At 32.1% G+C, this 26,987-nt stretch overlaps 3 protein-coding genes across 5 annotated transcripts; 1 reads left to right on the top strand and 2 right to left on the bottom strand.

Annotated features, from left to right (window-relative positions):
* Positions 1 to 4,372: 4,372 nt before the first annotated feature.
* Positions 4,373 to 8,431, bottom strand: LOC111711231 (tropomyosin-like). The gene is made up of 7 exons (XM_023485524.1): positions 8,252 to 8,431; positions 7,529 to 7,612; positions 7,165 to 7,268; positions 6,833 to 6,893; positions 6,516 to 6,587; positions 5,566 to 5,712; positions 4,373 to 4,671 (listed from the first exon to the last, which is right to left on the bottom strand). The coding sequence occupies exons 1-7, from the start codon at positions 8,411 to 8,413 to the stop codon at positions 4,411 to 4,413; spliced, it is 891 nt and encodes a 296-aa protein (XP_023341292.1). The 5' UTR covers positions 8,414 to 8,431; the 3' UTR covers positions 4,373 to 4,410.
* Positions 8,380 to 14,229, bottom strand: LOC111711232 (tropomyosin-like). The gene is made up of 9 exons (XM_023485526.1): positions 14,152 to 14,229; positions 12,525 to 12,596; positions 11,493 to 11,631; positions 10,991 to 11,052; positions 10,374 to 10,457; positions 10,016 to 10,134; positions 9,158 to 9,276; positions 8,902 to 9,072; positions 8,380 to 8,816 (listed from the first exon to the last, which is right to left on the bottom strand). The coding sequence occupies exons 2-9, from the start codon at positions 12,593 to 12,595 to the stop codon at positions 8,721 to 8,723; spliced, it is 861 nt and encodes a 286-aa protein (XP_023341294.1). The 5' UTR covers position 12,596; positions 14,152 to 14,229; the 3' UTR covers positions 8,380 to 8,720.
* Positions 14,230 to 17,560: 3,331 nt separating this feature from the next.
* Positions 17,561 to 22,045, top strand: LOC111711219 (uncharacterized; the record flags this gene model as incomplete). 3 transcript variants are annotated; one of them, XM_023485510.1, is given in 7 exon segments in its annotated part: positions 17,561 to 17,653; positions 18,338 to 18,401; positions 18,947 to 19,011; positions 19,775 to 19,811; positions 20,084 to 20,194; positions 21,305 to 21,399; positions 21,970 to 22,045. In XM_023485510.1, coding segments are annotated over 6 exon segments (447 nt in total), but the record flags the coding sequence as incomplete, so codon positions are not given.
* Between the last annotated feature and the right edge of the window lie 4,942 nt (positions 22,046 to 26,987).

Here is a 26,987-nt window from a genome sequence, read left to right as displayed (position 1 = left end):
TTTCTAAAATTTTCTTGTCGTCAATGTAGTATGTTGAGAACTTAAATTAATCTAATATGGAAATGACATTATTTTCTATTAAAAAAACATCTAATTGTATGACATTGACTATTACTTTAAAATTTAGAATCATTTAGAATATAATGACTAAAAGCCATTCTAGGGGGGGACCCCCAGGATTCTGGGGGGGGGTAAATAACCCCAATAACCCCTCTATTTATGCCCTTGATCTAATATCTTCGCGTCAATTTTTAAGATATAAGAAAGGTAGACCATTTTATGAAAAGCCTCGTTATTTTACTTTCTTTGCCATTCATTAAAAATCAGAAATCAAAGACGACTTTCAAGTCGTCTCTCAATTCCCATGTTTATTGACACACCATGTACACTAAATATAGAGTACGACCTGTATACTGCATTCATTGTACACATTTCTATATTCGGATACAAGGGCACAACAAACTTGAGACTTTAGAGAATGGTAAGGATTTTATACCGCCTATTTTTTATATATATGATTCTCTGCAATTCAAAACTTGTTTATTTCTTTGCCGAATCATTAAAAATGCCATACAACAAAACTATATGCCAGGCAAAAGACTTAATCTAACATTGGAGTTTTAGGAGTTTTAGGTCGTATTTACAGTCTCATCTTTTGTGGGTAACCCTGTACTTTGTACACATTTCTTGATGTGGATACCGGGATACCGGGATACCGGGATACCGACCAAGGATGAGACTTTAGAGACGACTGTACCGTACCTAAGTTACCTACCTACCTACCTACATACCATACCATACCTACCTACCTACCTACCTACCTACTTANTTCCTAGCTTTGATATTATATTTTTCATTTGTTTCCTAGCTTTGATATTATATTTTACATTTGTTTCCTAGCTTTGATATTATATTTTTCATTTGTTTCCTAGCTTTGATATTATATTTTTCATCTGTTTCCTAGCTTTGATATTATATTTTACATTTGTTTCCTAGCTTTGATATTATATTTTTCATTTGTTTCCTAGCTTTGATATTATATTTTTCATTTGTTTCCTTATAAATGAGGTTTTCACACTTTTATGACAACACTTTCTACCTTTCGTAATCAAATAAAGGTTTAAATGGAACCTTTGTGAAGTTAATAAGCCACTAGATTAATGTGTACACTGTACAGTCCCTTTAATAGTAGAGACGTTTTTTTAATAAAGGAAAATTTACTTCAATTATAAAACTTGAACAGAAATAAGTATAATATCCATTCTGCACTGTATATTGTACATTAATATCTGGAAATATTACTGTATGTTTTGCATCAAATATATTTAAATATGTAAAATATTTTTACAAAGTTTATGGCGAACTATTAAAATGGACAGCCAGGGGTTTTGTAAATCTAAAAAAAGAACTAAAATGGATTCTCTCAAAACCCAACTTTTAGACAAAGAATTTAAATTATAGGCTCAAAGATTAATCACGGATAAAATTCGTCGGCATGGCCGTTTATCTTTCAGGATTAAAACTCTTGAATCTGATAATCAAAAATACGAAAGAAAAAAAATCGTGGCAATATTTGNGACGATACAGTCGTCTGTTTGAAAACCGCTACTCCAGTAAAAATTTATAAATATCTATATATATATATATAGGAGAACTATTATATATTATCCATGGTATAAAGTATTGTATAGATAAACATAGTACTAAACCAGACTATTTGCACATTCCTGCTTTATACAGATTTAACAATAACCGGTATAAAATACGGGGCTTTTGCGTGTACAGAGAAATTCAACGCCATTTTAAACATGGCTCTACCCCCCCCCACACAATGCCATCAAGAATTTATAGCAGTATCTTTTTGACATATTTCAGAGTTAAGACAACGGAATATCTTAAAAAGTAATATCATGCGACTATTACATTTTTTTAAAAGGTAAAAACGGATTTCTACAGTATTGACAAGCAAAAAAATATCCTAGATTTTCAATTCTCTCAATGTCTTTTTTCAATTTTTCGCAAAAACTTGCCATTTCTTTTCAATATTCCTGATACCTTTGTGGTAGTGAGTTAAACATTGAAATATTTCAAGCATTACAACAGCAAAGTATAAAATAATTCACTACAGTTTTTTTTTATTTCCAAACAAAACTTAAGAATGTCAAAAAATCTAAAAGTAAAAAAAAGAGATTCCGAAGATTTTTAAAAATATTGCAAAAAAAATAGAAAAATGTTAGATTATTATTTCTTGACCCCTGGGGTTGGATGCTGGGTTAGTCGAGGAGGATTCATGGAGTCAGTAAAATTCATGGAGTCAATATAATTCATGGAGTCAATAAAATAACATTAAGATAAAACTTTCCCAATTTATGGATCTATTAAAAAGCAGTGTAAGGAAGATCTGGAGAAAGACTCTTATAAGAAGATCTGTTTGTGCTTTCAGTTTTTATAAAGGGTTGCACTTCCAATTTTCAATCATAATATATTTATCATTATATTTATATAATCCGTCCCATTAAAATCCCATTGTGTAATCCTTTTTTAAGGGAAAATTCAACTTTCTAATCCTACCTGTAAAAAACACTCTAATATTCAATCCTCCCTGAAGAAAACACTCTACTATTAAATCTAACCTGCATAAAACACTCTACTTTTTAATGCTACACGTAGAACACATTCCGCTTCTTAATCCTCCCTAGATAAATCTATATGTAGCATTTTAATCCTCCCTGAATGATTTATGCTAAGGAGTATGTGGGTCTATTGTTCCTTGGACGGTATCTGCGGTAGCGTGCAGGGCTTGGAATTGCGCTCAACTTCAAAATTTTTAGGTTTTTTTTACAGACAATATATTTTCAAAAACCACCTTTAAAGAGAATGTCCACGTAATACTGAATTAAAGTATTATCTGTAGAATAAAGATGTTGTTGTTAATCTCTCTTATTCTCTACCATTTTCTTGCTTGTATTTCCTGAAGAAATCCATGTTCCGCCTTGGGAACGGAATTTGAACAATTTTCCTTTCTTCGATGCACCAGTTTAAAGCGTTTTAAATAAGGTAAAAACTCAGTTTTTAATGCACAAACATTATATTAGTTTTAGCATAAACCCTCATAGATGTCGTCATGAAACTGGATTTGTTAAGAACTGGATTCGTTAAGAACTGGATTCGTTAAGAACTGGATTCGTTAAGAACTGGATTCGTTATGCAACATAATTCGTTATGAACCAAGGATTGTTTTTTAATTGGAGTCTTTTTAAAGCTGTTTGTGTTATAAAGCTAAATTCTTCATAAAGCTGAATTCTTAATAATGCTGAATACTTTAAAAAGCTAAATTCTTAATAAAGCTGAATTCTTTATAAAGCTGGATTCTTAATATAGCTGAATTCTTTATAAAGCTGAATTCTTAGTAAAGCTGAATTCTGTATAAAGCTGAATTCTATATCAAGCTTAATTCTATATTAAGCTGAATTCTATATTATGATGAATTCTTAAAATCGTAATTTAAGACCAATCGCGGGTAAACGGCGGGAGTAACCTGGGCAACGCTGGGTTCCCAAGGTATTTTAGATATATATATATGTAAGTTGTGTGTTGAATGGCATTCGAGAAAACCACGAAACCTCTTACATTAGCGACGGATTTATTTTAAAGGTCCGAAACAGTATATTCATAGAATTTGCCAATGCCATATGTTAAAATTGGTCAAAAATTTAAACCTAAATTTAGAGTTTTGGGTTTGTTTATCGTTAATACAATGTCAAGGTATTTTCTGATCTAATTGTTTTTAAATCTTGTTTAAAACAGGGAAGCTGTAACTAACCCTGATAAACGAAAATGAAAAAAATTTTATTTTAAAAGTTCCAGTGTTGGCAACATTTTCATAAAGAAAAATATTTAAGATATATTAAGATTGAAACACATTTATATGTCAATAAGATTTTTTTAGTGATATTTTAAGCTTGTAAAAAGGTATTTGCTTTGCGCCGGGAGGCGAGTAAAAATATTTATTTTCTAAAAAGATATCTTGAATTTTAACTGACAAATATCAATCTTAATGAGGTCTCAAAATTGAATAAGTTAAATAAATATATTCTAAAACTAAAAGAAAGCACAAGATACAGAATATTTAAAGTGTAGAAAAGATTAAATTGATCAAAGACTAAATAATGTCCATGGATATCGGAGTAAAGTATTAGAAACCCAATTTAGTCATGCACAGTTTGTAGCATCAAATAATGTCCATGGATATTGGAGTAAAGTATTAGAAACCCAATTTTGTCATGTACAGTTTGTAGCATCAAANTTAAATCATTATATGTGCATAACAATTCCACTGGTCATTGTTTTTAGCCTGGTTTCAAGATTTTAGTCACTAGTTGTAATATTTATTTAGATTTAAATATTAATCTAAACATACAGCATGTCCTCGAATACATTGTTCAGATCATCTGATACTCCCTTAATCTTCATCTTCTCTATTACCAGATCCTCCTCAACCTTGTCAATCCTAACATTTAATCTCTGAATATCCATCTCTGCATTCTCTGATCTTGTGTCAGCAATCTTCAATTTAGCCATCAGGTCGTTGATCGACTTCTGGAGCTGCTCTTCTCGTTCAAGAGCTTTCTCTTCCGATACCTCCAGGGTCTGCTGATTCTGACCAACAACCTGAAAAACAATTACGTTTAAAGGGACTGTAAGCGAAATTTCAAGGAACCCTCAAATGAAACCCTTAAAATCTGTTTATGTTCGTCGAGTACAGAAATATGTATGAAAACGTATCTAAATCCGCTTGTATGATCAGCTGAAAATTCTCATGTGCACTGCGTACAGCATGAACTCAACGAACAGCATACTGAAATTTACTTGAAGTTACACATACAGTCCTTTTAAATATCCATTTAATTCATTTCACCCGTACAATTGCACACCCACACTTCCAGGTTAGGTTGGGTTAGGTTACGACAGATAGATAGATAAAAATGTACACGCAGAAAATGCACTAGATTTTTCGAGTATTATGTGCGCAATTTAGGGTTAAATCTTGAAAATTTCTAAGCTGATTAGACAGAGTTATTACATCGGGCATTTTTTTCCAAATCTTAGAAATCAGTTAAAGAGGACAAAACTGTATTTAAAAGAAGGAAATCCATTTCTTTGTTTACATTAAATGTAATGTAGTGTCTGGTAGAAAAATATATGAACCTAGTGCACCTTCTTGAAACTCCAGTACACTTTTTATGTAAACAATGTAAGACATGAAGGTAAGTATAATGATGTTTTAAAGGGAGTGTTCGCGAAAAATGAAAGGGGGGTATAGGCTTAACAATTTTATCCTTATAGACGCAACAGATAGAAGTAAGATTAGTAGCGATCAAAAGCGCTTTTTTATCGCATTAAGCCTATACCCCCTTTCATTTTTCGCGAACACTTCCTTTAAAGATCTCTTTATCGTTTCAATTTCTTTGCTTTTTCAAAGGTGATAATTTTGTAATTTTTATAACTCTGATATTACCAAAAGCATAATGAATTAAGTATTACTATTAGTGAAAAAAAAAACACCTTTAACTCATCTTCAATATCAATGAATTTACTCTCAACTCCCTCAGCACGCTCGTTGGCACGTTCAGATTCTGCTTCAACAGTTGCCAACTTCCTGGCAATAGTTTCATATTTGTTCTCTGATTCTGTCAGGGTATACTGGGCATCCTAAACAAACAGATTCTGTCAAGGTATACTGGGCATCCTAAACAAACAGATTCTGTCAGGGTATACTGGGCATCCTAAACAAACAGATTCTGTTAGGTTGTATACTGGGCATCCTAAACACACAGATTAGGTTATATACCGGGCATCCTAAACAAACAGATTATTTAAGGTTATATACGGGCATCCTAAACATACAGATTAGGTTATATACCGGGCATCCTAAACAAACAGATTCTTTAAGGTTATATACTGGTTATCCTTAACATACAGATTAGGTTATACTGGGCATCCTAAACAAACAGATTAGGTTCTATACTGGGCATCCTAAACAAACAGATTAGGTTATATATCGGGCATCCTATACAAACAGATTAGGTTATATACTGGGCATCCTAAACAAACAGATTAGGTTATATACCGGGCATCCTAAACAAACAGATTAGGTTATATACCGGGCATCCTAAACAAACAGATTAGGTTAGGTTATACTGGGCATCCTAAACAAACAGATTAGGTTATAAACTGGGCATCCTAAACAAACAGATTAGGTTATATACCGGGGATCCTAAACAAACAGATTAGGTTATATACCGTGCATCCTAAACAAACAGATTAGGTTAGGTTATACTGGGCATCCTAAGCAAACAGATTCTGTTAGGCTGTAAAATAGGCATCCTAAACAAACAGATTATGTTCAAGTAGGTTGCTGTAGTTTGGGCCATTTGGCACCAAATGCTGTTTAAGTTAGTTACTGCAGATCAGCACCAGATGATGCTTAAGTAAGTTAATGCTGTTAATCTTACCTTGAGTTGCTGTTCAAGTCCATCATTATTTTCACTCTTTCGTCCACACTCCTGCTCCATTTCATGACGAACCTAAACACACCTTGGGAGACGGTTTCAGGTTCACAAAAGAATAAGAACGTCAGCTTATGCAGCGTGTTTTTCTATTTTCCAAAAACGCCAAAGAAAGATCGTCTTCAAACTTCTTTAAAAAATCTTATTTCCCCGAATTGAAAGGATTTTTTTTAAAACTTCTGAATTTATCAAACAAGCTTCAGAACATTGTTTCTTACTTTTTTGTGTGTTTTTAAAATATGATTTTCTTGCCCTAGAGTTACCTTAACACTTTTATCTGCTAGTAATGATGTTTTGGCCAGGTTTGTTACAGCAACGGCCAATCTAAAGATAATGCAAATCTAGTCTGGAACATTTTTTTTATTTAGAAATAATGTGAAATAAGATTCTTTACCACCTTACCGTCCCTTGAGACAGTTATGTAAAATAACCACCCGCTCTGCAAAGTTCAGGAAAAAATTTGCGCATTTCCATCTCAAATGGCGATAAAATTGTGTACAACTACTTTTTCGGGAAATTAAAAATTTTACTTGACCACGGGTTCCCTCGACCAANAATACACTTTACCTGTAAGTTAATTGAAAATAAATATAACCTTTCATCTGCTTTGACTGCATTTTCTTCAAGAAGAAGAAGACGTCTGGCAAGATCTCCTACACAGCCCTCAGCATTTCCGGCCTTCTTCTCCATATCCTCTAACTATACGCACAACCATTCATTTACAGGTCAACAAACAAAAAGTAACATTTTTTTAGTAAAATAACAGAAACTTAAAGAAATAGAGAAACAAAACTAATGTATTTAAAAAGTATTAAAGTTCCCTGCTTGATTTAATGCCATCAAAACTAAACTCTAAACGCTACTATATATATTTGGTCAGTGCACTGTAGATAACTACAGAACACACCGTAAGCTTTGTTAATGGTGGCTGATAAACTTATTAATTAATAAACTCTTACTTTAATAGTTTGGTTGAATAGGTCTTCAGTGCAGGCATCAAATTGACCTTCCATTGATTGTATCTTCTTCTGCAGTGTTCGAACCTGAATAGAGAAGTATAGAATCTGCTGAATATGGTTTGGATTATGGTCTTCTGTTCAAGTAGTTAGATATATTTTGAAAGAGAATTTTATTGAAATGATTTTTTTGTGGACGTACACTAATAATTAACTCTGACTCTTTTATTAAAAATGATCAGCTGTTTATCTGTTCCTACTACTGATCAGCTGTTTACCTGTTCTTAATACTGATCAGCTGTTTATCTGTTCCTCATACTGATCAGCTGTTTACCTGTTCTTAATACTGATTAGCTGGTTACCTGTTCCTCATACTGATCAGCTGTTTATCTGTCCATCATACTGATCAGCTGTTTTTCTGTTCATCATACTGATCAGGTGTTTACCTGTTCTTCATACTGATCAGCTTTTTAACTATTCCTCATACTGATCAACTTTTTACCTGTTCTCAATACTGATCAGCTGTTTATCTGTTCATCATACTGATCAGCTGCTTACCTGTTCCTCATACTGATCAGCTGTATACTTGCTCCTTCTATTGATCAGCTGTTTAGCTGCTCCTTATACTGATCAGCTGTTTATCTGTTCCTCATGCTGATCAACTGTTTACCTGCTCCTCATACAGATTAGCTGATTAACTGTACCTCATACTGATCAGCTGTTTACCTGTTCCTCATACTGATCAGCTGTTACATTAATCCTCTTACATTCAGTCTCCCATCGTTCTGCTCTGGCTGTAGCATTAGCAGTCTCATTGGCCAGACTCTGCATCTTTTTCTTAATTGAATCCATTCTTCTGCAATAAAATGATCTTCTTATGGCATCCATATAGAAATAACTGGTTTCGGGACGTTTTCAGTAAGGGTAATCAAATGATGTTAAATACAACTGCAAAGAACCCATACAGAAAATAAACAAGAACAAACAGAAAGTATTTTTAATTTGAATGAAATAAACCTATATCCTAGATTAAATGTGATTAACATCAATGCAGCATTGGGCATGCAATTTAAAATGGCTCAGCCTAATCTGCTTTTGAAAAAAAGCATTTTCCCTGTAGAGATTCAGGAACAAATGATTCGAGAATAAGAATGGATTAGTGCGTAAAGTTAAGACTGTTAACATCAAGGTGTTTCTAGCATCCTAATGAGAGCATATCCTCAAATGTTTGGTTCAGATCATCGCTTATCTTCTTAATCTTCAACTTCTCTTGGAGGAGATCCTCCTCCACCTGTAGCATTTGCAGGTTAAATAATATAGTCTAAGCTAATCATTCTTAATAATTTTTCAGATCTTTGAACATGAGCTATAATCACCTGATCGATTCTAACATTTAATCTCTGAATGTTCATCTCTGCCTGCTCTCCTCTGTACTCAGAGGCCTTTAGTTTGTTTCTCAAATCCATTATCTGGGCTTGAAGTTGTTCCTCCCGAATCCTCCGTTGCTCTTCACCTACCTCTAGTTGCTGAAGACTTTGACCAACAACCTTTACAAGATCAGAGAAGCGTATTAATGAAAACGAAATGAAACTGTTAAGATTTGTACTTTTTGTGCCCAAGTGAATATTCTACCTTAAGTTCCTCCTCTAAATCTAAGATCTTTTTCTCAGCTCCATCAGCTCTTTCATTTCCCCTTGCTGCATCAGCATCAAGGGTAGCCATCTTTCTAGAGATATCTTCATACTTTCTTTCTAAACATAGATATATATATAGTTTTAGAGATGGGCACATTCGTTTTTTTTAATTCTTTCTTTCATCATTTGTTAACAATCAATTTCGTTCGTTTTCTTCTGTCGTTCAGTAAAAATTTGACTTAGTTTGTTCTCAGAAATATTAAATCATTTATTTTCTTTATTTATAACTGAAGGATCGTTAAATAAAATAGTTTGTTCATTGATATCATTCATTCAGTGAGATCGTTTGTTCAGTGAGATCGTTTGTTCAGTGAGATCGTTTGTTCAGTGACATCGTTTGTTCAGTGAGATCGTTTGTTCAGTGAGATCGTTTGTTCAGTGAGATCGTTTGTTCAGTGAGAACGTTTGTTCAGTGAGATAGTTTGTTCACTGAGATCGTTTGTTCAGTGAGATCGTTTTTTCAGTGAGATCGTTTTTTTCAGTGAAATAGTTTGTTCAGTGAGATTGTTTGTTCAGTGAGATAGTTTGTTCAGTGCGATTGTTTGTTCAGTAAAGTCGTTCATGTAGCAAAATCCTTTCTTTACTAACATTGATAAAGACATCGTTTGTTAACTGTCTGGCTGATAGTAAAAATGTAGACTATCATTAACAATTTTAAATTGCTCGTTAATTTGCTGTTCTTTTTAAAACGGTTTAATTGTTCACTGAAAAGTTTGTTCATTCACAAAAATGTTGTTGGTCCACAAAAACAATGCCTATCTATATCTATATTGCATCACAATAAATATAGAGTTACCTGACTCCCTATGCATGAACTGTGCATCTTTTAACTGCTTTTCCAGCCCATCAATCTGTTCTTCGTTATTAGAACACCCGTTTTCCAAATCATGTCGCTTCTTAACACTCCCGTCTGCTCTGTAACACGAGATCAAGTTATTAATTAAGCGTCAAATTCAGATCAATCTAAGGTTAAAGTAAAGTTGAGTAGACTATGCTTGATTGATTAGTAATTACTAATATATACCTGACACAAGCCCCTGCCAGCTCCAGGGTACACTTGGCCAACCTTTACTCTTGCTTAATATATACCTGACACAAGCCCCAGCCAGCTCCAGGGTACACTTGGCCAAACTTCCCTCTTGCTTAATATATACCTGACACAAGCCCCAGCCAGCTCCAGGGTACACTTGGCCAACCTTTCCTCTTGCTTCTCATTGTTCTCCTGTAACAGAATCAACCTAAGCACACCTCAGTACTCAGTATATAAAATAGGGAATTAGAAAAAAACTGAAACTATGTGATCTCTGCCTTAAAAGGTAGCATCATGGATACAATTTCAAACTAATCTACCCAGGGGCGGATACAGGATTTAAGTGAAGGGGGGGGGGGCAAGATTTTTTAGGAACAAAAAATTCATAATTAGGAACAAAAAATCGCGCCGCAGGTGAAACTTTTTTTTTGACTTAAAAGACTCAAATAGAGTCAAAATTAATGACTAAAGACTAAAAAACTAGAATTTTAACTTTTCACACATTATAGTTTATTAAGAAAGATATTTTTCCTGTTTTGCACTAGGGTTTCTTTCCCTTAAGCATGCAATTGAGAAGCTATTCTAAAAATAGGAACAAAAATTCCGAATTCAGGGGGGGCGAATGTCACCCCCGCCCCCTCTGTATTCGCCCCTGAATCTATGCAACCAGTAAATGTTGCAAATGTAAATTTAATAAAAAAGTTGATGAAATATTCAGAGGTAAAAAGAGTAGTTTAGTTCCTTGAGCGCAGGCCTGAAACATCACTCTCAGCATTGCCAGCTTTCTTTTCCATTTCCTCCAACTAATTCAAGAATTATTAGATTGCTTGATTTTATAAAATATTATCTGAAGTGCCCGGCGTTGCCCGTGGAATTTTAAAAGTACTAAAAAAACCGAATTTTAAAGAAAAGTTTTTAAATAAAAAAAATAGATTTTTGAAAAAAAAATTAAGCCACCTTGGCATAGCATTTTGGCCAGTTATAGCTGACATATGTGTATATAAACATATCTTCTTAAAAAAAGTTCAGAACATTTGCTATTTTTTATTTAATACAGTATTATTGATATATATGTATATATATATATATGAGCGAAGAGCTTTATTACATGGATTAATTTTCTATCATATACGGAAGGTTTTTTTTTGCTTATCAATAAATTCCCTTACCTTCATAAAAATGTTTGTTGTTTTGTTTAATTTATTTTATTTTCTTTAATTTTGCAATTAATTCTTCTTGTTTCCTTGATGGTTTGATTGAATAAATCTTCAGTACATCCATCAAACTGTCCTTCCATGCTCTGCATCTTCTTCTGAATATTTCTCAGCTGTTCTTCAAACTTCTCAGCTTCAAGCTCATTAGCAGCCTTGATGGTCTCATACCTGAAATTAGGGATAGATCGCTTTCACGTTTTTGAAAAACGATCATTTCGTTTTAAAACGACGAAGAAAAAACGAGAAATGAAACTGAATCGTTGTTTTTTTTTTAAGTTTAAAACGAATAAGAACCCTAGCTGTAATATAAGCATTGAATTGGGGGTTCCTGGCGAAATAAATGTAAGTTTGGCAATTAATATTTGCATTAATTATTATTATTATAGATTTATTTCGTACACAAAGGTGTATAATGGTACAATGTCAAAAAGACAAAAACATGAAAAAGTATAGATATATAAATATAGTTTCATAAAAAGTTGATCATGGTTGCGATCTCATTATCATCAAAATAGTTTAGAATAAAATTAGCATCTTTAACTTTGAGTAATTCATGAAGCATGGGTAATTTCCATTCTTAGTCTAAAGGAATCTGATTGTAATCATATTATGTTTCACACAAAATTTGTTTAGATTTCTATATTGTATATTACAATCTTGTGCAATTATAGATTCAAGATTTTACATAAAACAGTTCTTAAATCATGTTTACTTAGATCAACTAAAAGACGAATACATAGCTTAGGACAATTTGATAAACTGGTGACAAATTGTACAAAACGAGTGCATAAAACTGTTTTAATATGAGGAACATTAGAAATGGGCTTAATGAAATACGTATTTATTAGCAATTGTATGGGCTATGTTAGCTCTACAACCATATACATTTAATATAATTTTTTTTACAACAGATAGATAGATTAATAGATGGAAAAATAGATAGAAAAATTTATAGAAGGATATATAGTTAGATAGGTAGATATATATATATATATATATAGATAGATAGATAGACAGATTATATAGTTAGATGTCTAGATAGATAGATAGATAGATCTGACCTCTCTATCCTTGCCTCAGCCTCAGCAGTTTCTGTCGCCAGCTTTTCCATTTTCTTCTTGATACTATCCATCCTTAAATATTAATATCAATAATATAGATATTGATAATAATATCAATGTTAACATACTACTGTCATGTGTCCAATGATCCTTAAAGGGAATATTAATTTAGGTTACGAGACTCATTAATAGAGAAATACCATGAAACAGTCCCTTTAAACTTTAAACCTTTAAACAAAACCTTTAAGCTAAACCTTTAAACTAAACCTTTAAACTAAACCTTTAAACTAAACCTTTAAAATGAACCTTTAAACTTTAAACCTTTAAACATTTAAACTTAAAACCTTTAAACTAAACGTTCAAACTTTAAACCTTTAAACTTTAAACCGTAAACTTTAAACCTTTAAGCTTAAAAGGGAGTGACCGGCTATGTAAGGTAGTTGAACTGAGTATGAAGTGTTGTGGAAAACTTCTTTCGGATTCATTTGAGACCCCCAAAGTATGAGTTTTGAACGTAGAATTTGCGCTCAAACACAGGATTTACAGATCTTTAAAAAGTTTAATATGTCTCAAATGAATCCGAAAGAAGTTTTCCACAACACTTCATACTCAGTTCGACTAAATTACATATATAGCCGGTCACTCCCTTTAAAACCGTTAAACTTTACATCGTTAGACTTTTAACTTTTAATCTTTTCGTTTTTCTTTTATGAACAAATTACAAACACTTTCTTGGTCACATTTTCTGTAAAAATCCACAAGTTAAAACTGTTAGACACATTTGAGATAGAAAAACAAATGTATCCATTATTTATTCTTCCGAAAATTTAAAGGAAATCGTTGTGAATAGTTGGATAGCGCTTTGAAATAGGTTGACTCAACAATTCCTCAAATTTTTATAAATTTATATCAATATTTAAAAAATCATAATTAATAACACTTTTAATTCAGATATCTTAATGTTTATTACCAATCCTATGTTTCCTTTCAATAATCTTTAACACAATCACGTCCACTGTGCACATGGCTTTGTGCTTATTTTGATCCACTGTGCACATGGTTTTATTCTAAATTTGATCCACTGTGCACATGGTTTTATTCTAATTTTGATCCACTGTGCACATGGCTTTCTTCTAAATTTGATCCACTGTGCACATGGTCTTATTCTAAATTTGATCCACTGTGCACATGGTTTTATTCTAATTTTGATCCACTGTGCACATGGTTTTATTCTTATTTTTATAAGAGTATTATCAAAATAACCAATTTAAACTTTGCTATTAGCGATTCACAACCGAACCATTTAAACCTGTCTCTCATGAACAAAGCTTTGTCGAGTTTGCTCTCGTTTAAAGGAAATGAGTGTTTGCCACAAACTCTGATTTTCTAATCCCTAAATCTTTAAAAACCCAGTGGTTTATACCGGTATAGGTTGCAAAGATGTAGGGATTAGAAAATTTAAGTTTGTGGCAAAGACTGAATTCTTTTCTCTGTAAATCATGAATTCACTTTTAAGAAAACCACTGACACTCAATTTTCATAAAGAAAAATAAATCGATGTGCAGGTTTAAAGTGGAAAGCTGTTATTGGTTGATGGTACTATATTTTGATAAATTATCCTGTTAACCTTGAGCTTGGAGATGAGGTGAGCTGATCTAACCTGAGCTATACCTGGAGTATAACTAGCTGGTGGCCATCTCACAACACATTCACACGAGATAGTTCAAACCCAGCCAACATATATCCGATCTACGCCTAGATTTTGAACTTTGACAAAAATAACCTTGTAAAAAAATGAATCAGAAATAACACGCCTAAAGTAAAGTATGATATAAAATTGTATAAACCACAAATAACATTTTTTTTGTAAATATAAATAAATCAAACTTGGCGGAGATCGGTTAAAGGTGAAATCGAGTTTGTGGTGAGAGATTTTTAAAATAAGCTGATGTAGGAATAAAATTGAATTTTGCTGACTTTACTTGATTTTCATCTCCTTAGTCCTGTAGCCAGTATCCTCATCCTTCCTAAGGATATATTTACGGGGATTACGACGTATTTACTGAAACACTGTTTAACCTCCCAGGTTTTATTCAGATAACTGAAACACTGTTTAACCTCCCAGGTTTTATTCAGATTACTGAAACACTGTTTAACCTCCCAGGTTTTATTCAGATAACTGAAACACTGTTTAACCTCCCAGGTTTTATTCAGATAACTGAAACACTGTTTAACCTCCCAGGTTTTATTCAGATAACTGAAACACTGTTTAGAATAGAAATTAAAATGCTCAAAGGAATTGAGTCTTTGCCACTAACTCTGATTTTCTAATCCCTATATCTCCTTAACCCAATGTCGTAGACCTTATATATTTCAAACTATGATTTCTGTTTTATCAAATAATCTAAGTTTGAAATATCAAAAGTTTACACAATCAGGTTGCAAAGGTATAGAGATTAAAAACTTTGAGTTTGTGATAAAGACTCAATTCCTTTCTTGACTTATCCAAACTTGTGATTGAGAACCGGAAACAGAAAAATAAATTTAAAAATCACGCCTCCAGAAACTAGACGTTTCTCAGGGTAGTGTCCATGCATGCTGGAGGCTGTCAGGGTGGTGTCCATGCATGCTGGAGGTTGTCAGGGTAGTGTCCATGACTGCTGGAGGTTGTCAGGGTAGTGTCCATGAATGCTGGAGGTTTTCAGGGAAGTGTCTCATGCTGGAGGTTGTCAAGGTAGTGTCTCATGCTGGAGGTTATCAGGGTAGTGTCCATGCATGCAGGTGGTTGTCATTGTGGTGTCCATGCATGCTGGAGGTTGTCAGGGTAGTGTCTCATGCCGGAAGCTGTCCGGGTGATGCCCATGCATGCTGGAGGTTGTCATGGTAGTGCCAATGCATGCTGGATGTTGTCAGGATGGTGTTCATGCATGCTGGAGGTTATCATGATAAATTCGTAATTCTTGATTAGTTAAAGGCTTAAAGGAAACTGTTCAGATCCTCTAATCTTCTCTGTGGAAGTGCATTGAATTTAAACCTTCTATACAGTTCCTTTAATTTTGTCAAATTTACTAAATAAATTAGGTTAAATATTTTATATTTGGTCTGAATAAAGTTCGAGGAGTTTGTTTTGTATTTATTTTGTAAATGTTGAACGGTTGGAACCCCAGGATCCAGCCGTGTTTCAACATTTCATATCAATCCCATGTTTTTATAAACAAAAACTGAATCTATAAACTAGCTGAAATTCCCGGCGTTGCCCGTGGAATTAAAAATTTGAAAAATAATTTGAAAAAATAATTTCCCTCTTGAAAAAAAACCGAATATTTTTAGCCCGTATTACCCTTGGGATACCTATGAGTTCCCTCAAAAAAATCAGCCAATTTGATCCAGCTATATACCTATGAGTTCCCTCAAGAAAATCAGCAAATTTGGTCCAGATATATAGCTAACGTATAAATATGTATATAGATCATGAGCGAAGAGCTTTATCATTAAATTGAAAATTTTTATAATTCTGAATATTTTATCGCTGATGCGCGATAGAAAGCAAATATTACGCATCGTTGAGAGCTACTTTATTGCAACTGGAACCCCTATTTAAGAAACATACATACAAGATAAAAAGTGCAATATTGTTAATCCTTATATAAAATAGCTTTCTTTTAAAATTTGCATGCTGAAAAAATTGGAAGTGAGGTTCATAATGCTATTCAAGCATTTATCTTTGACATTTGGTCTATAACTTTGACCGTTTTAGGAGTTTTTTGGTTTTAATATTAAAAGCAAACCATGAAGAAAGCAATGGGCTTAACCAATTCATTCAGTGAATTTACGAATTTCTTGGTTGCATTGTTCCATAACTTTTTTTTATTTTTTAAGCTACAGATATCTAAACTGAAAATTTAAAACTACATTTTTTTTCTTACATAATTACTTATTTACTTACTTACTTACTTACTTACTTACTTACTTACTTTTTCAGTTATTTGAAACCTAACTGTTGTCCTACGACATTTTTACCTTTTTCAAATACAAACCCAATCTACTTTTGGCTTCCCACATTTATAGATTAATCTCGAGCATTTCATAGTTTAAACTCGAGCATTTCATATTTTAAACTCGAGCATTTCATAGTTTAAACAGGAGCATTTAATAGTTAAAACTCAAACATTGCATACTTTAAACTCGAGCATTTTTTAGTTTAAACTCGAGCATTTCATATTTTAAACTCGAGCATTTCATATTTTAAACTCGAGCATTTCATATTTTACACTCGAGCATTTCATATTTTAAACTCGAGCATTTCATAGTTTAAACTCTAACATTTCATAGTTTAAACTCAAGCATTTCATAATTCTAAAGGAATTGAGTCAAATTTTCTAATCCCTGTTATTTTGCAACAGGATGAATTGTTAAGATATTTCAAAATTAAAATATTTAATCTAACAGAATTTATAGTTTGCAATATTTAAGGTCTACGACATTGGGTTGCAAAGATTATATGTATAAGAGTTTGTGGCAAAGGCTCAATTCCTTTGATATTTTTTTTGTACATTTGAGTACATAAATGCAAAAAAGGGTTTTAAGGCGTGAAATGATTTATCTCTGACATGTGAATGATATGTTTCTAACCCCGTACTTTTAATTCAAAAATTGAAACTACGAAACTTAATTCGAGTGCAAATCCAGCTTAACAAATTTTAAATGGATAATTTTAAATTGATCAGAATGGATTATTACGCTGAATTTACTCTGACCCATTGTAGAAACACATTATGTCTTATCATAGGGTCGTCAAAGCAACTTAAAACGTGATTAAAAAAAAATCGTATTAATTTTAGTTCAAAAGTAACAAATTTAATCGTTTTTTTTTACGTCAATGTCGCTTTATTTTTACTCATAAAAACTGAATAGAAGCAATTTAAATATTAAATTTGTTTGTGAAGTCTTAAATTTTGCAAATATAACTCTTTTTACTGTAGGTTCTAAAAATACTCTTATACAACTGAACATGCTCCTGAATTATTTGAGCTGGAAATGATCGGATTTTAAAGGACTGGACAATCTTGTATAAATAGAACCTTACATACTATTCAATCCAGTACACCTTTATACTACAGGAGTATAGGGTAAGTTCCTTATATTCATTGATACAGGAGTATATAGGGTAGGTTTCTTATATTCATTGATACAGGAGTATAGTGTAGGTTCCTTATATTCATTGATACAGGAGTATAAGGTAGGTTCCTTATATTCATTGATACATGAGTATAGGGTAGGTTCCTTATATTCATTGATACAGGAGTATAGGGTAGGTTCCTTATATTCATTGAATTTGATACAGTAGTACAGGGTAGGTTCCTTATTATTCATTGATACAATAATATAGGGTAGGTTCCTTATTATTTATTGATACATGAGTATAGGGTAGGTTCCTTATATTCATTGATACAGGCGTATAGGGTAGGTTACTTATTATTCATTGATACAGGAGTACAGGATAGGTTCCTTATTGTTCATTGATACAATAATATAGGGTAGGTTCCTTATTATTCATTGATACAAGAGTATAGGGTAGGTTCCTTATTTTTCATTGATACAGGAGTATAGCGTAGGTTACTTAATATTCTTTGTACATATCGAAAAAGGTCTCTAAGTTAAAAAATCGGTTTCTGGAACATCATAAATTTTCCTTTTTTTACATTTAATCATTTTCTTCTGTCTATTAAAGGCCTTTAAAAATAAATAATACCCAATAAAATTGATTAATTTTGAATATGATTATATTAATTATACGTGTTATATATGTAAAGGATGCGAGGTCACGTGTTTGCGGTCATCTTGTTGACCCTGGCGGTCGCACTAGCTGCTCCCCAGGTTACATATATAAATTTATATTTTAAAGAAATTTCTGTTTTTTTTTTCTCAATTTTTGAGATTAAATGGAATCACTAAAAATCTTAAATTTAAATAGTTTAATTTATTTTAATTAAAGCTTCACTTTAACTTTCTACAACAGTCCCTTTAATGAGACTTCATATAAAGCGTAATTTTACCTGACCCTTCATGCAAAGACGACAATGTCCGATTCACAAAGGTATATTTGTAACAGTTATCTGATCAATAATGTGGAGTATAATGTGGAGTATATCGTGGAGTATATCGTGGAGTATATCGTGGAGTATAATGTGGAGTAAATCGTGTTTGCTCTAATAATTTCTTAATGTTATCCTGCAGTACAAATGCGCAAATCACTTTTGCTGAGAACCCACAATCGAAAGAATTAATTTTCAAGATTTTAAACATTAATATCTAACTATTACTTGATCAGACAAAGCTTTAAAAGGTACCCTTGTAAATCGGGCATTGCGTGGAGGAGCACTTAGAATTACGCTCACAGTCCTTTTAATGATGAATTTCAGGATGATGAAGAAGGTTTGGCTGAGGATTTAAAGGAGCTGAATAAAGTTGGAGATACACCGCTAGAGTAAATTCTATTCTTATTTCAATATATATTCTATATAATAAAGCTCTTCGCTTATAAACAGTCAATCCCAGATATATGAATACATCGCAAGAGTTTTTTTAAAATGTCGTATTCTCAACATATTTAAGATCAAATACCGCGGGAAAACGAGTTTATTATATCAATTGCTGTCCTGCATAATTCAGGGCTATTAATTTATTAAATTAAAAGTAAAAAGCAGTTTCTTAAGAATTATCAAAAAACTCTACAAAGATATTTGGATATATTTTCATAAATCGTATTCAACCCTTTGAAACTGCGAACATCTCAGCACCTTTCTTTTTCTGAAAACCAATGATGAAGCAAAACAGCTGTCAAAATTTTTTGATAAATTTCAAGACGAATTTTTATGCGCTCTTGCAATATATTCTTATATGTAAGTATGGGTGTGTATATATATGTATACATATTTTTGTATGTTAGCTATAGCTGGCCAAATGTCTGGACCAAATTGGCTGAAATTTTTATGAAACCTTGGAGTAGCATATGCTAAAAAATCGAAATATTTTTTCTTTCAAAAATCTTTTTTTATAAAAAATTTTTTTCAACAGATTTTTTTTAATTTCACAGGCAACGCCGGACACTTCAGCAAGTTTTTATATACTACTTTACTTAGTATCTATAGTTTGAAACTTATATAATACTAACAAATAAACATTTTGAAACAAAATTATGAATCTTTTTGTTTGTAGAGAAACAATTAGAACAAGAACATGTTTTTCAGGTCAGCTCTGCGCTGCGGCTTCTTTTACGCAAATGAGGTGAAATTTTAAATCTTCACACTTTTTTTTTTGAATGAGTGACATAATTAAGAAATTCAATAATTTCTCAACATTTTTTTTGTCAAGTAATTTTTATTTTAATTATTCATTGAATAATTTATTTATTTTGCAATCGATCGATAACTTTTCATTACAAAGAAAACTTTTTAGTTGATCAAATCTGAAACTGAAATCTCTTTTTGTAAAACTTTTGTTAAAAAACAATAATCTGAAAAAATTAATTTAAGAAAACTTGAAAGTTTTTTATTTAGTACGGTAAGCCCCCTATAGAGCGCATGTTTATCTTCAACGCTACGTGGAGTGCTGATGAATGTCCTACTGAAGAATCTGTCCCACGCTGGATTGAATTCTGCTCCAACTTGGTAAGCCAGCACTCTCTAAAATTCGCATGATCCGAGCCGGTGCAACATGTACTGTGTTTGCATTCAGTCGTACCGTCCTGTCTGGACAACATGGTACACCGTGCAGAGTCGAACCAGCACGTTTTATGCAACAAATGTAGCATGGTAAGATTACAGTCTAGCTGGTGTCCTCTTTACGTCTAAGGACGACCTTAAAATTAATAAATATGACCATAATACTAAGGTTAAATTAAAGCTTCTACCCTGAAAATAGTTTTCTAATTGCTTATTTAATGATTTGAAAAGAAAGAAACAAGTTTACAGTTGCAAGGATTCGTAGAGGTGTAGGGAAACCGGCAATATAAATTCAATTCAGTCGATTCTGAAGTAACATCATTATTATATTTTAATTTTTTAATTATATTTTTTTTGGCATGAGCTCATCTTTAAATGGTTCAATTTAATGTGATATTATTTTACTGGGCTTCCAAGGCGAAGTCAGTCATGTCAGGTCCCGATAAAATTTGGGCCCAATCGGTTCAGCCTTTTTGACGTTTAGCGGATACAAACGGACAAACAAACAGACAAACAAAGCTTATATATAGATTACAATATTAGGTCTTGATTTTTATACGGTATGGTTTATCTGGCAAACAAACACAATACAGTTTCCTTTGATTGGGGAACTCGGAAGAACCAAGGAATGTTTTTAGCTTAGTTTTTAGATTCTATATTTTAAATTATATCTTTTTTGTCAGACAACAACAATGTGAGATAGATATTATTTTACTAGACTTCCAGGGCGCTTCGTGTCAATCTTGTCAGGTCCCGAAAAAATTTGGGCCCAATCGGTTCAGCCGTTTTTACGTTCAGCGGATACAAACTGACAAACAAACAGACAAGCAAAGTTTATATATTGATTACAATATCAGGTTTTATTTTTTTACGGTACACAATACATTTTCTTTTGATTAGGGAACTCGGAATAACCAAGGAATGTTCTTAGCTTAGTTTTTAGACAGTTAGAGACAGTTTAGACAGTTTAGACAGTTAGAGAAAAATATGAATGCATATACATATATATATATATTTACTATAATTATATATTACTATAAATATACGTGTATTTAGTACAAGAAGCTTGAAGGGAGACTAGTGTATGAGAACCCAAGTATTGACCCTAAGAGAGCCAAGAAAGGAGTTAGAATCGGAGATGATATCTGCGGGTAAAGCATTAACTTCCTTCAAGGGATTGATCGATTGATAACATTCTTCTTTTCATATACAGTGATTACCAAAAAGTTCTGAAATAGGAAGTCTACATTTAGACTCAAGTAATGAACAGTAGGCTAAGCACCTGTGCAGGGTAAACAGACCCAGTTCATTTAATAAATTATTTAGTAACTTACTAGTAGATCTATTTTCTTGTAACAGCATAAAATGCATTTCAATATTGTTTTAATGTCGTCTTCCTATTCTATAGTTTTCTGGTTATCACTGTAGTTGTATTTTATGTAAAAATATTGGATCTGTTGATGGACGGTATTGGTCTAATACTCTGATACCCCGGATAGAAATAAATTAATAGTTCATAGTTCATCTTTATATTTTATATTTTAAGCTTTGATTGCTTCTATTTTATAATAGAGAATTATTGCAAACGCCTTAATGTTTGAATTTAATTTTTTCCCCCTTTCTTTTAAATACTTTTATACAAGTTGAAAGTTAAATTTTGGCATTAGTGAGATTTTAGCAAACAATGCGTTAAATCATAATTAAATCAGTTATTGTTCTAGACTTCTCAACGATAGATATAAAGTTCCATTTGTCGGTAGGAAGCAAAACAGTAAACGTTATCCAGATGGAGTTAAGGTAATTTTAATGCTCAATTTAATGCAACCAAAATCATCCTTTTTGTTTATCAAAGTATCTGATTGAATATTTGCTTGTAAACAGAACCAACATGCAAATACTTTTCTTAACTTACTCTAATTGACAAGGTACTAAAGTAGTTATGTAGATTGTAGATATTCTCGTGTACATTGTATAAAATGTTTAGATCGGTATGTACGCTAATGGATGTGGAAATGTATGTATATAATGTTTAGATCGGTATGTACGCTAATGGATGTGGATACGTACTATAATGTTTAGATCGGTATGTACGCTAATGGATGCGGAAATGTACTATAATGTTTAGATCGGTATGTACGCTAACGGATTTTGAAACATTCTATAATGTTTAGATCGGTATGTACCCTAATGGATGTGGAAATGTACTATAATGTTTAGATCGGTATGTACGCTACTGGATGTTGAAACGTAATCTAATGTTTAGATNTTTACATTTATTAACATTTATTTACATTTATTTACATTTCTTTACATTTCTTTACATTCTTTACATTTAAAAACATTTAAAAACATTTATTTACATTTATTTACCTTTATTTACATTTACTTACATTTATTTACATTTATTTACATTTGTCATTTTCACAATCTTATTTTCCATTAATCCTAAACAAATGTTGTTTTTAAATATTTTTTCCTCGTAAATATAATTTTTTATCGACATTTACTTTAATAAATCATGTTTAGGCGTGATACTTCTGAGCCACTGAGCCGCGCAAATCTTTGATCCAAAAGTTTGCGAAATGCAGGAAAGTTGTACATCGTACAGTGTACAGTCTACAGTCTACGACAATGTTCATACTTGAACCAAATTCTATAAACCCGAACAAGGACATGGTAACGCTTCGTATAAATGCAAAATTGTCTAATTTAAGAAAAGTTATTCAGCGTTGAAAGCAAATAAAATGTTTAAAACATTCAAGTTAATATTTTTTATTTACTAAGAGATTGTAATATGGAGATTTGTACTTGATAATCTATTTGTATTTACAATGTACATAAACGTAAAAAAGTAGAGTTCACTGTTTCTCTTGTTTAAATAAAAGATGCAAAGAACGTGTGTTTTCTATTAGAAACGTAACTAAATATAATTTTTATGGTATTTATAAAGGGATATATGAATTCGTCATATTTGAGCATACATAGCTAACTGTCTGATTATCTGGCTGTCTACTGCCTGGGAAACTACTGCCTGAATGAAAGGCCTGCATGTGACCTATGCCAGACATGTCTACTAGAATACCAATCCTCTTCCCATTCATTGCAATATGTATGTATATACTTCATAGATAAGCTCAGAACATGTTTTGTTTAGTATACACGGTGTTTTATGTTTGAAATCGTCTACATATATATATGAATAATAGCAATTATATATAAATATTATATACTTGAGGTATTATATTCTAAAAGTATTGGGTTTGCGCTCTTATTAGAGATATCCATAGATAAATAGATAGATAGATATAACCCATCAGTTAACCACCACACCTCTTGTTAATGAGTTCGGAGAAACCGGAAACTGTTAAACCGGAAACTAGGAAACCACGTGATAAAGCTGCTGAAAATGAATGGAAAAGTCTAGAATGTTCTCAAGAGTTAATGTAACCCTAGAGCAAAATAAACCAACTGTATGCTCTTCGGAAATAGCGACTTGCCGGCCAGACCCTTTATCTTCGTAAAATTTGCTACTAAAAAAATACCCTTGAAAACCTTTAAAAACTACTTCATATTGAAATTTCGTTTAGTTAATTCTATTTGTCAAACTCATAGATAAAGATAGATTGCGCTTAAGACGACATTTTTCATCTTGAAAGATATAAATGTACAGAGATGTTGTAAAGATATTCCTATTATATAAATTAACTAGGTCGGTTGTGAACATTGGTTGTTCTTATGTCATTGAGTACTTGTGGTGTACATGAGTTCTGTAGAGAGAAATTTAAGTTAATTTAGTCCTTCTCATGTCCTTCTTCAGTTCTCGTCAATATTGCTCATTGAAATATTGAAATTAAAACACCAAACCACCCCGCTTTCTGCCGCGGACTGTACGATTCTTGGTGATTTTGCGTACATAAGCTATCTATGTTTATTTATTTATCTATGATTAGACTAAAGTAAATTACGTCTTTAAATTGAAATATTAAATGTTTTGAATCATAACTCATCTCATTGAAGATGTTTTGCATTTTCTAGTAACTTTGCTTTTTCCATACTTTCGCAAAAAGTAAAAAACTAGAAAAGCTCCGGAGAATTAAAGTCGTAACAGTAACATAAATTTTACCTTTACCTTCTGTCTAAGTTAGAGAGTGCTTATTTTGTGTAACCAGATGATAAAAGATTTTTTTTTTAAATTTCGGCAAATACTTAAAATTCAGATGAAAAAAACGCCAAATTTGTCGATTCCCAGTTTTTGAATCTTAAGTAACAAGGCTTGATTGAGCAGGTTTTTACCATAAATTAAATATAAAAATTACCCAATACAAAATTGACTTGTTCTCGACATATGAAGGTGACGAATTGTTATCATTTGTTAAAATGTACTGTAGCCTATTAGGTTCAGCCGTTTGGCCAGCTATAGCTAACACATATAGATATATACATACATACACCCTAATATATGTTTTCTAGGTTTTTAGGGCGCGCGCTACGCGCCCATCTTCTATTTAAATTGTGAACATGCTCTTTTTGTTTACATTTTAAAACAAAGAAGAAAAAAATTTCGCGGATTTTCAAGAATTTTAATTTTTTTACAAAATTAAAAACCTTTAAAACACATTTTTTTGAAAGTCAGCGGAAAAAAAGTTTCTGAAAAACTGGAAATAAAAACTATGATACAAAAGTCCTAATTTTCTGAAGTCCTATTGGAAAAAATGTCACTGGATATAAAGTCCTGAGTTTTAGATTCCCGGGACTTATTTTCCTAAAATGTTGGCACTAAAAAAGTCCCGTGGCAATAAAGCCATATCGAAAATAAAGTCTCAAAATGATAGGATTTTTTTTCAGAGACTTTTTTTGGCGGTTACCCACTCATAAGTAGGCAATTTGTACAGTTAGTAAACAGTAAAAATACAATGCATACAATTAGTACACAGTAAAAGTACAGTGTTTTAAGAAGTGATTTAGAATCAGATCTAAAAATTTGTCTGACTAGAGTTTTGCCTTAGTTTTACAATGTTTTAGGGGTAGCACATGGAACTCAAAACTTTTAATTTATAATTTTTTTTGCGACTTTAGAAAGATTTTAACCCTACGTTTTACACTAAAAAAATCTTTCCAGGAAATTTTTGCTTTCCTAAAATAAACATTTGATTTAGATTTAGAATGCCGTCTCAATCTTTTACAAAAAAATGATGAAAGTTAAAGTAAACCACACTGAAGCACATGTGGTCACGTGGTGCCACACTAAAGCACATGTGGTCACGTGGTGCCACACTGAAGCATAATTCCTATGTTTCCTTTGGTATAAACAGGGCACAATATATTTCATAATTACTAGAAAAAATTAAATCTGATTAAATCTTAAATAAATTTAAAGCCTTAAAGATTATAAAATCTACCACCCCCCCCCTTATTGACTCCCTTCCCTCATTCCCTGCCTATTTCATTTAAGCATGGTTATGTGATATTGGCCCATTAACCGCAGAAACTGCCTTAAACAAATACTTTATGGGAAAAGGTTTTAAAATGATTGTTGAAAATGAGAAATACAAATTGTTTCATTGTACTATGTGTGTGTACTGTGTACTGTATACTATGTGTGTGTGCTGTGTGATGTGTACTGTGTACTGTGTACTGTGTACTGTGTACTGTGTACTGTGTACTGTTTACTGTGTACTGTGTACTGTGTACTGTGTACTGTGTACTGTGTACTGTGTACTGTGTACTGTGTACTGTGTACTGTGTACTGTGTACTATGTGTGTGTGCAGTGTACTGTGTACTGTATTGTTATTAATAAATGTTAATATCCAAATAACGAAGATGTTATCTAAAACGCGCAGTTGTTATCCATTTCAGTTATTTTTTAAATGACTGGGTTGTTATCTAAAACAATGGAGTTATTATAATTGCTATATGAAATACTTATTATCTAGCTAACAGAATCGTTTTATAAATCACGTAGTTTATCCCCTAAATAACGGAGTTAATATTTTAAGATAAAATTATTATCTAAGTAACCATCTATATGTGACGACGTTTTCATCAATTAAATAACAAAAGTTATCCTATTAAGATATAACATCTTAATATTCGTTTAGAATAAACTGAACAATGGAGTTATCATTCAATTTCATGATGAAGTTATCATTATAAATAATTTTATCATGACGGAGTTATTATTTAAATGATGAAATTATTACCTATAAAATCAATAATGTCAACGATATCAATAGCAGTGTTAGCATTTTAAAAATTGCAAAAATAATCATTTAAATATATTTAAAAAGAACCTCAAAAGTAGGTTTAATACATTCCTATAAAAGGAATTTTCTCCTCCCCCCGCGTATGCCTGAAATCCCCAAAAATTTCTCGGAAACTGGTAGAAAATGGTTCCCACAAGCCACCCTTCAGTTCTCATGCTCTCTTGCCGCGTAATTATATCGTTCCACGCCTGCACGCTCAAACTAGCTCAACACTTTATAACCAGGCTGGTGATCGATGGGGTGATTAATTGATTGATAATAATCAAATGATCATGTGTAATCAACCAAGGAAATTATTGAGCTTGTAATTCCAGTGTTTAAAGGGTTGAGAGTTTAAATATCTGGGGAAATTTTCCTATCTAGAAGGAAAAGAAAGAAGAAGAAAAAAGCTGTACATAAAGAGGAAAAAGCTTAATTTAAAGAAGAAAAAAGCTGTACACAAAGATGAAAAAGCTGTACATAAAGAGGACCAAGT

Source organism: Eurytemora carolleeae, unplaced genomic scaffold (genome assembly GCF_000591075.1).
Source record: "Eurytemora carolleeae unplaced genomic scaffold, Eaff_2.0 scaffold972, whole genome shotgun sequence".
NCBI classification, from domain to species: Eukaryota; Metazoa; Arthropoda; class Copepoda; order Calanoida; family Temoridae; genus Eurytemora; species Eurytemora carolleeae.
This window is presented reverse-complemented; position numbering and strand designations above follow the sequence as displayed.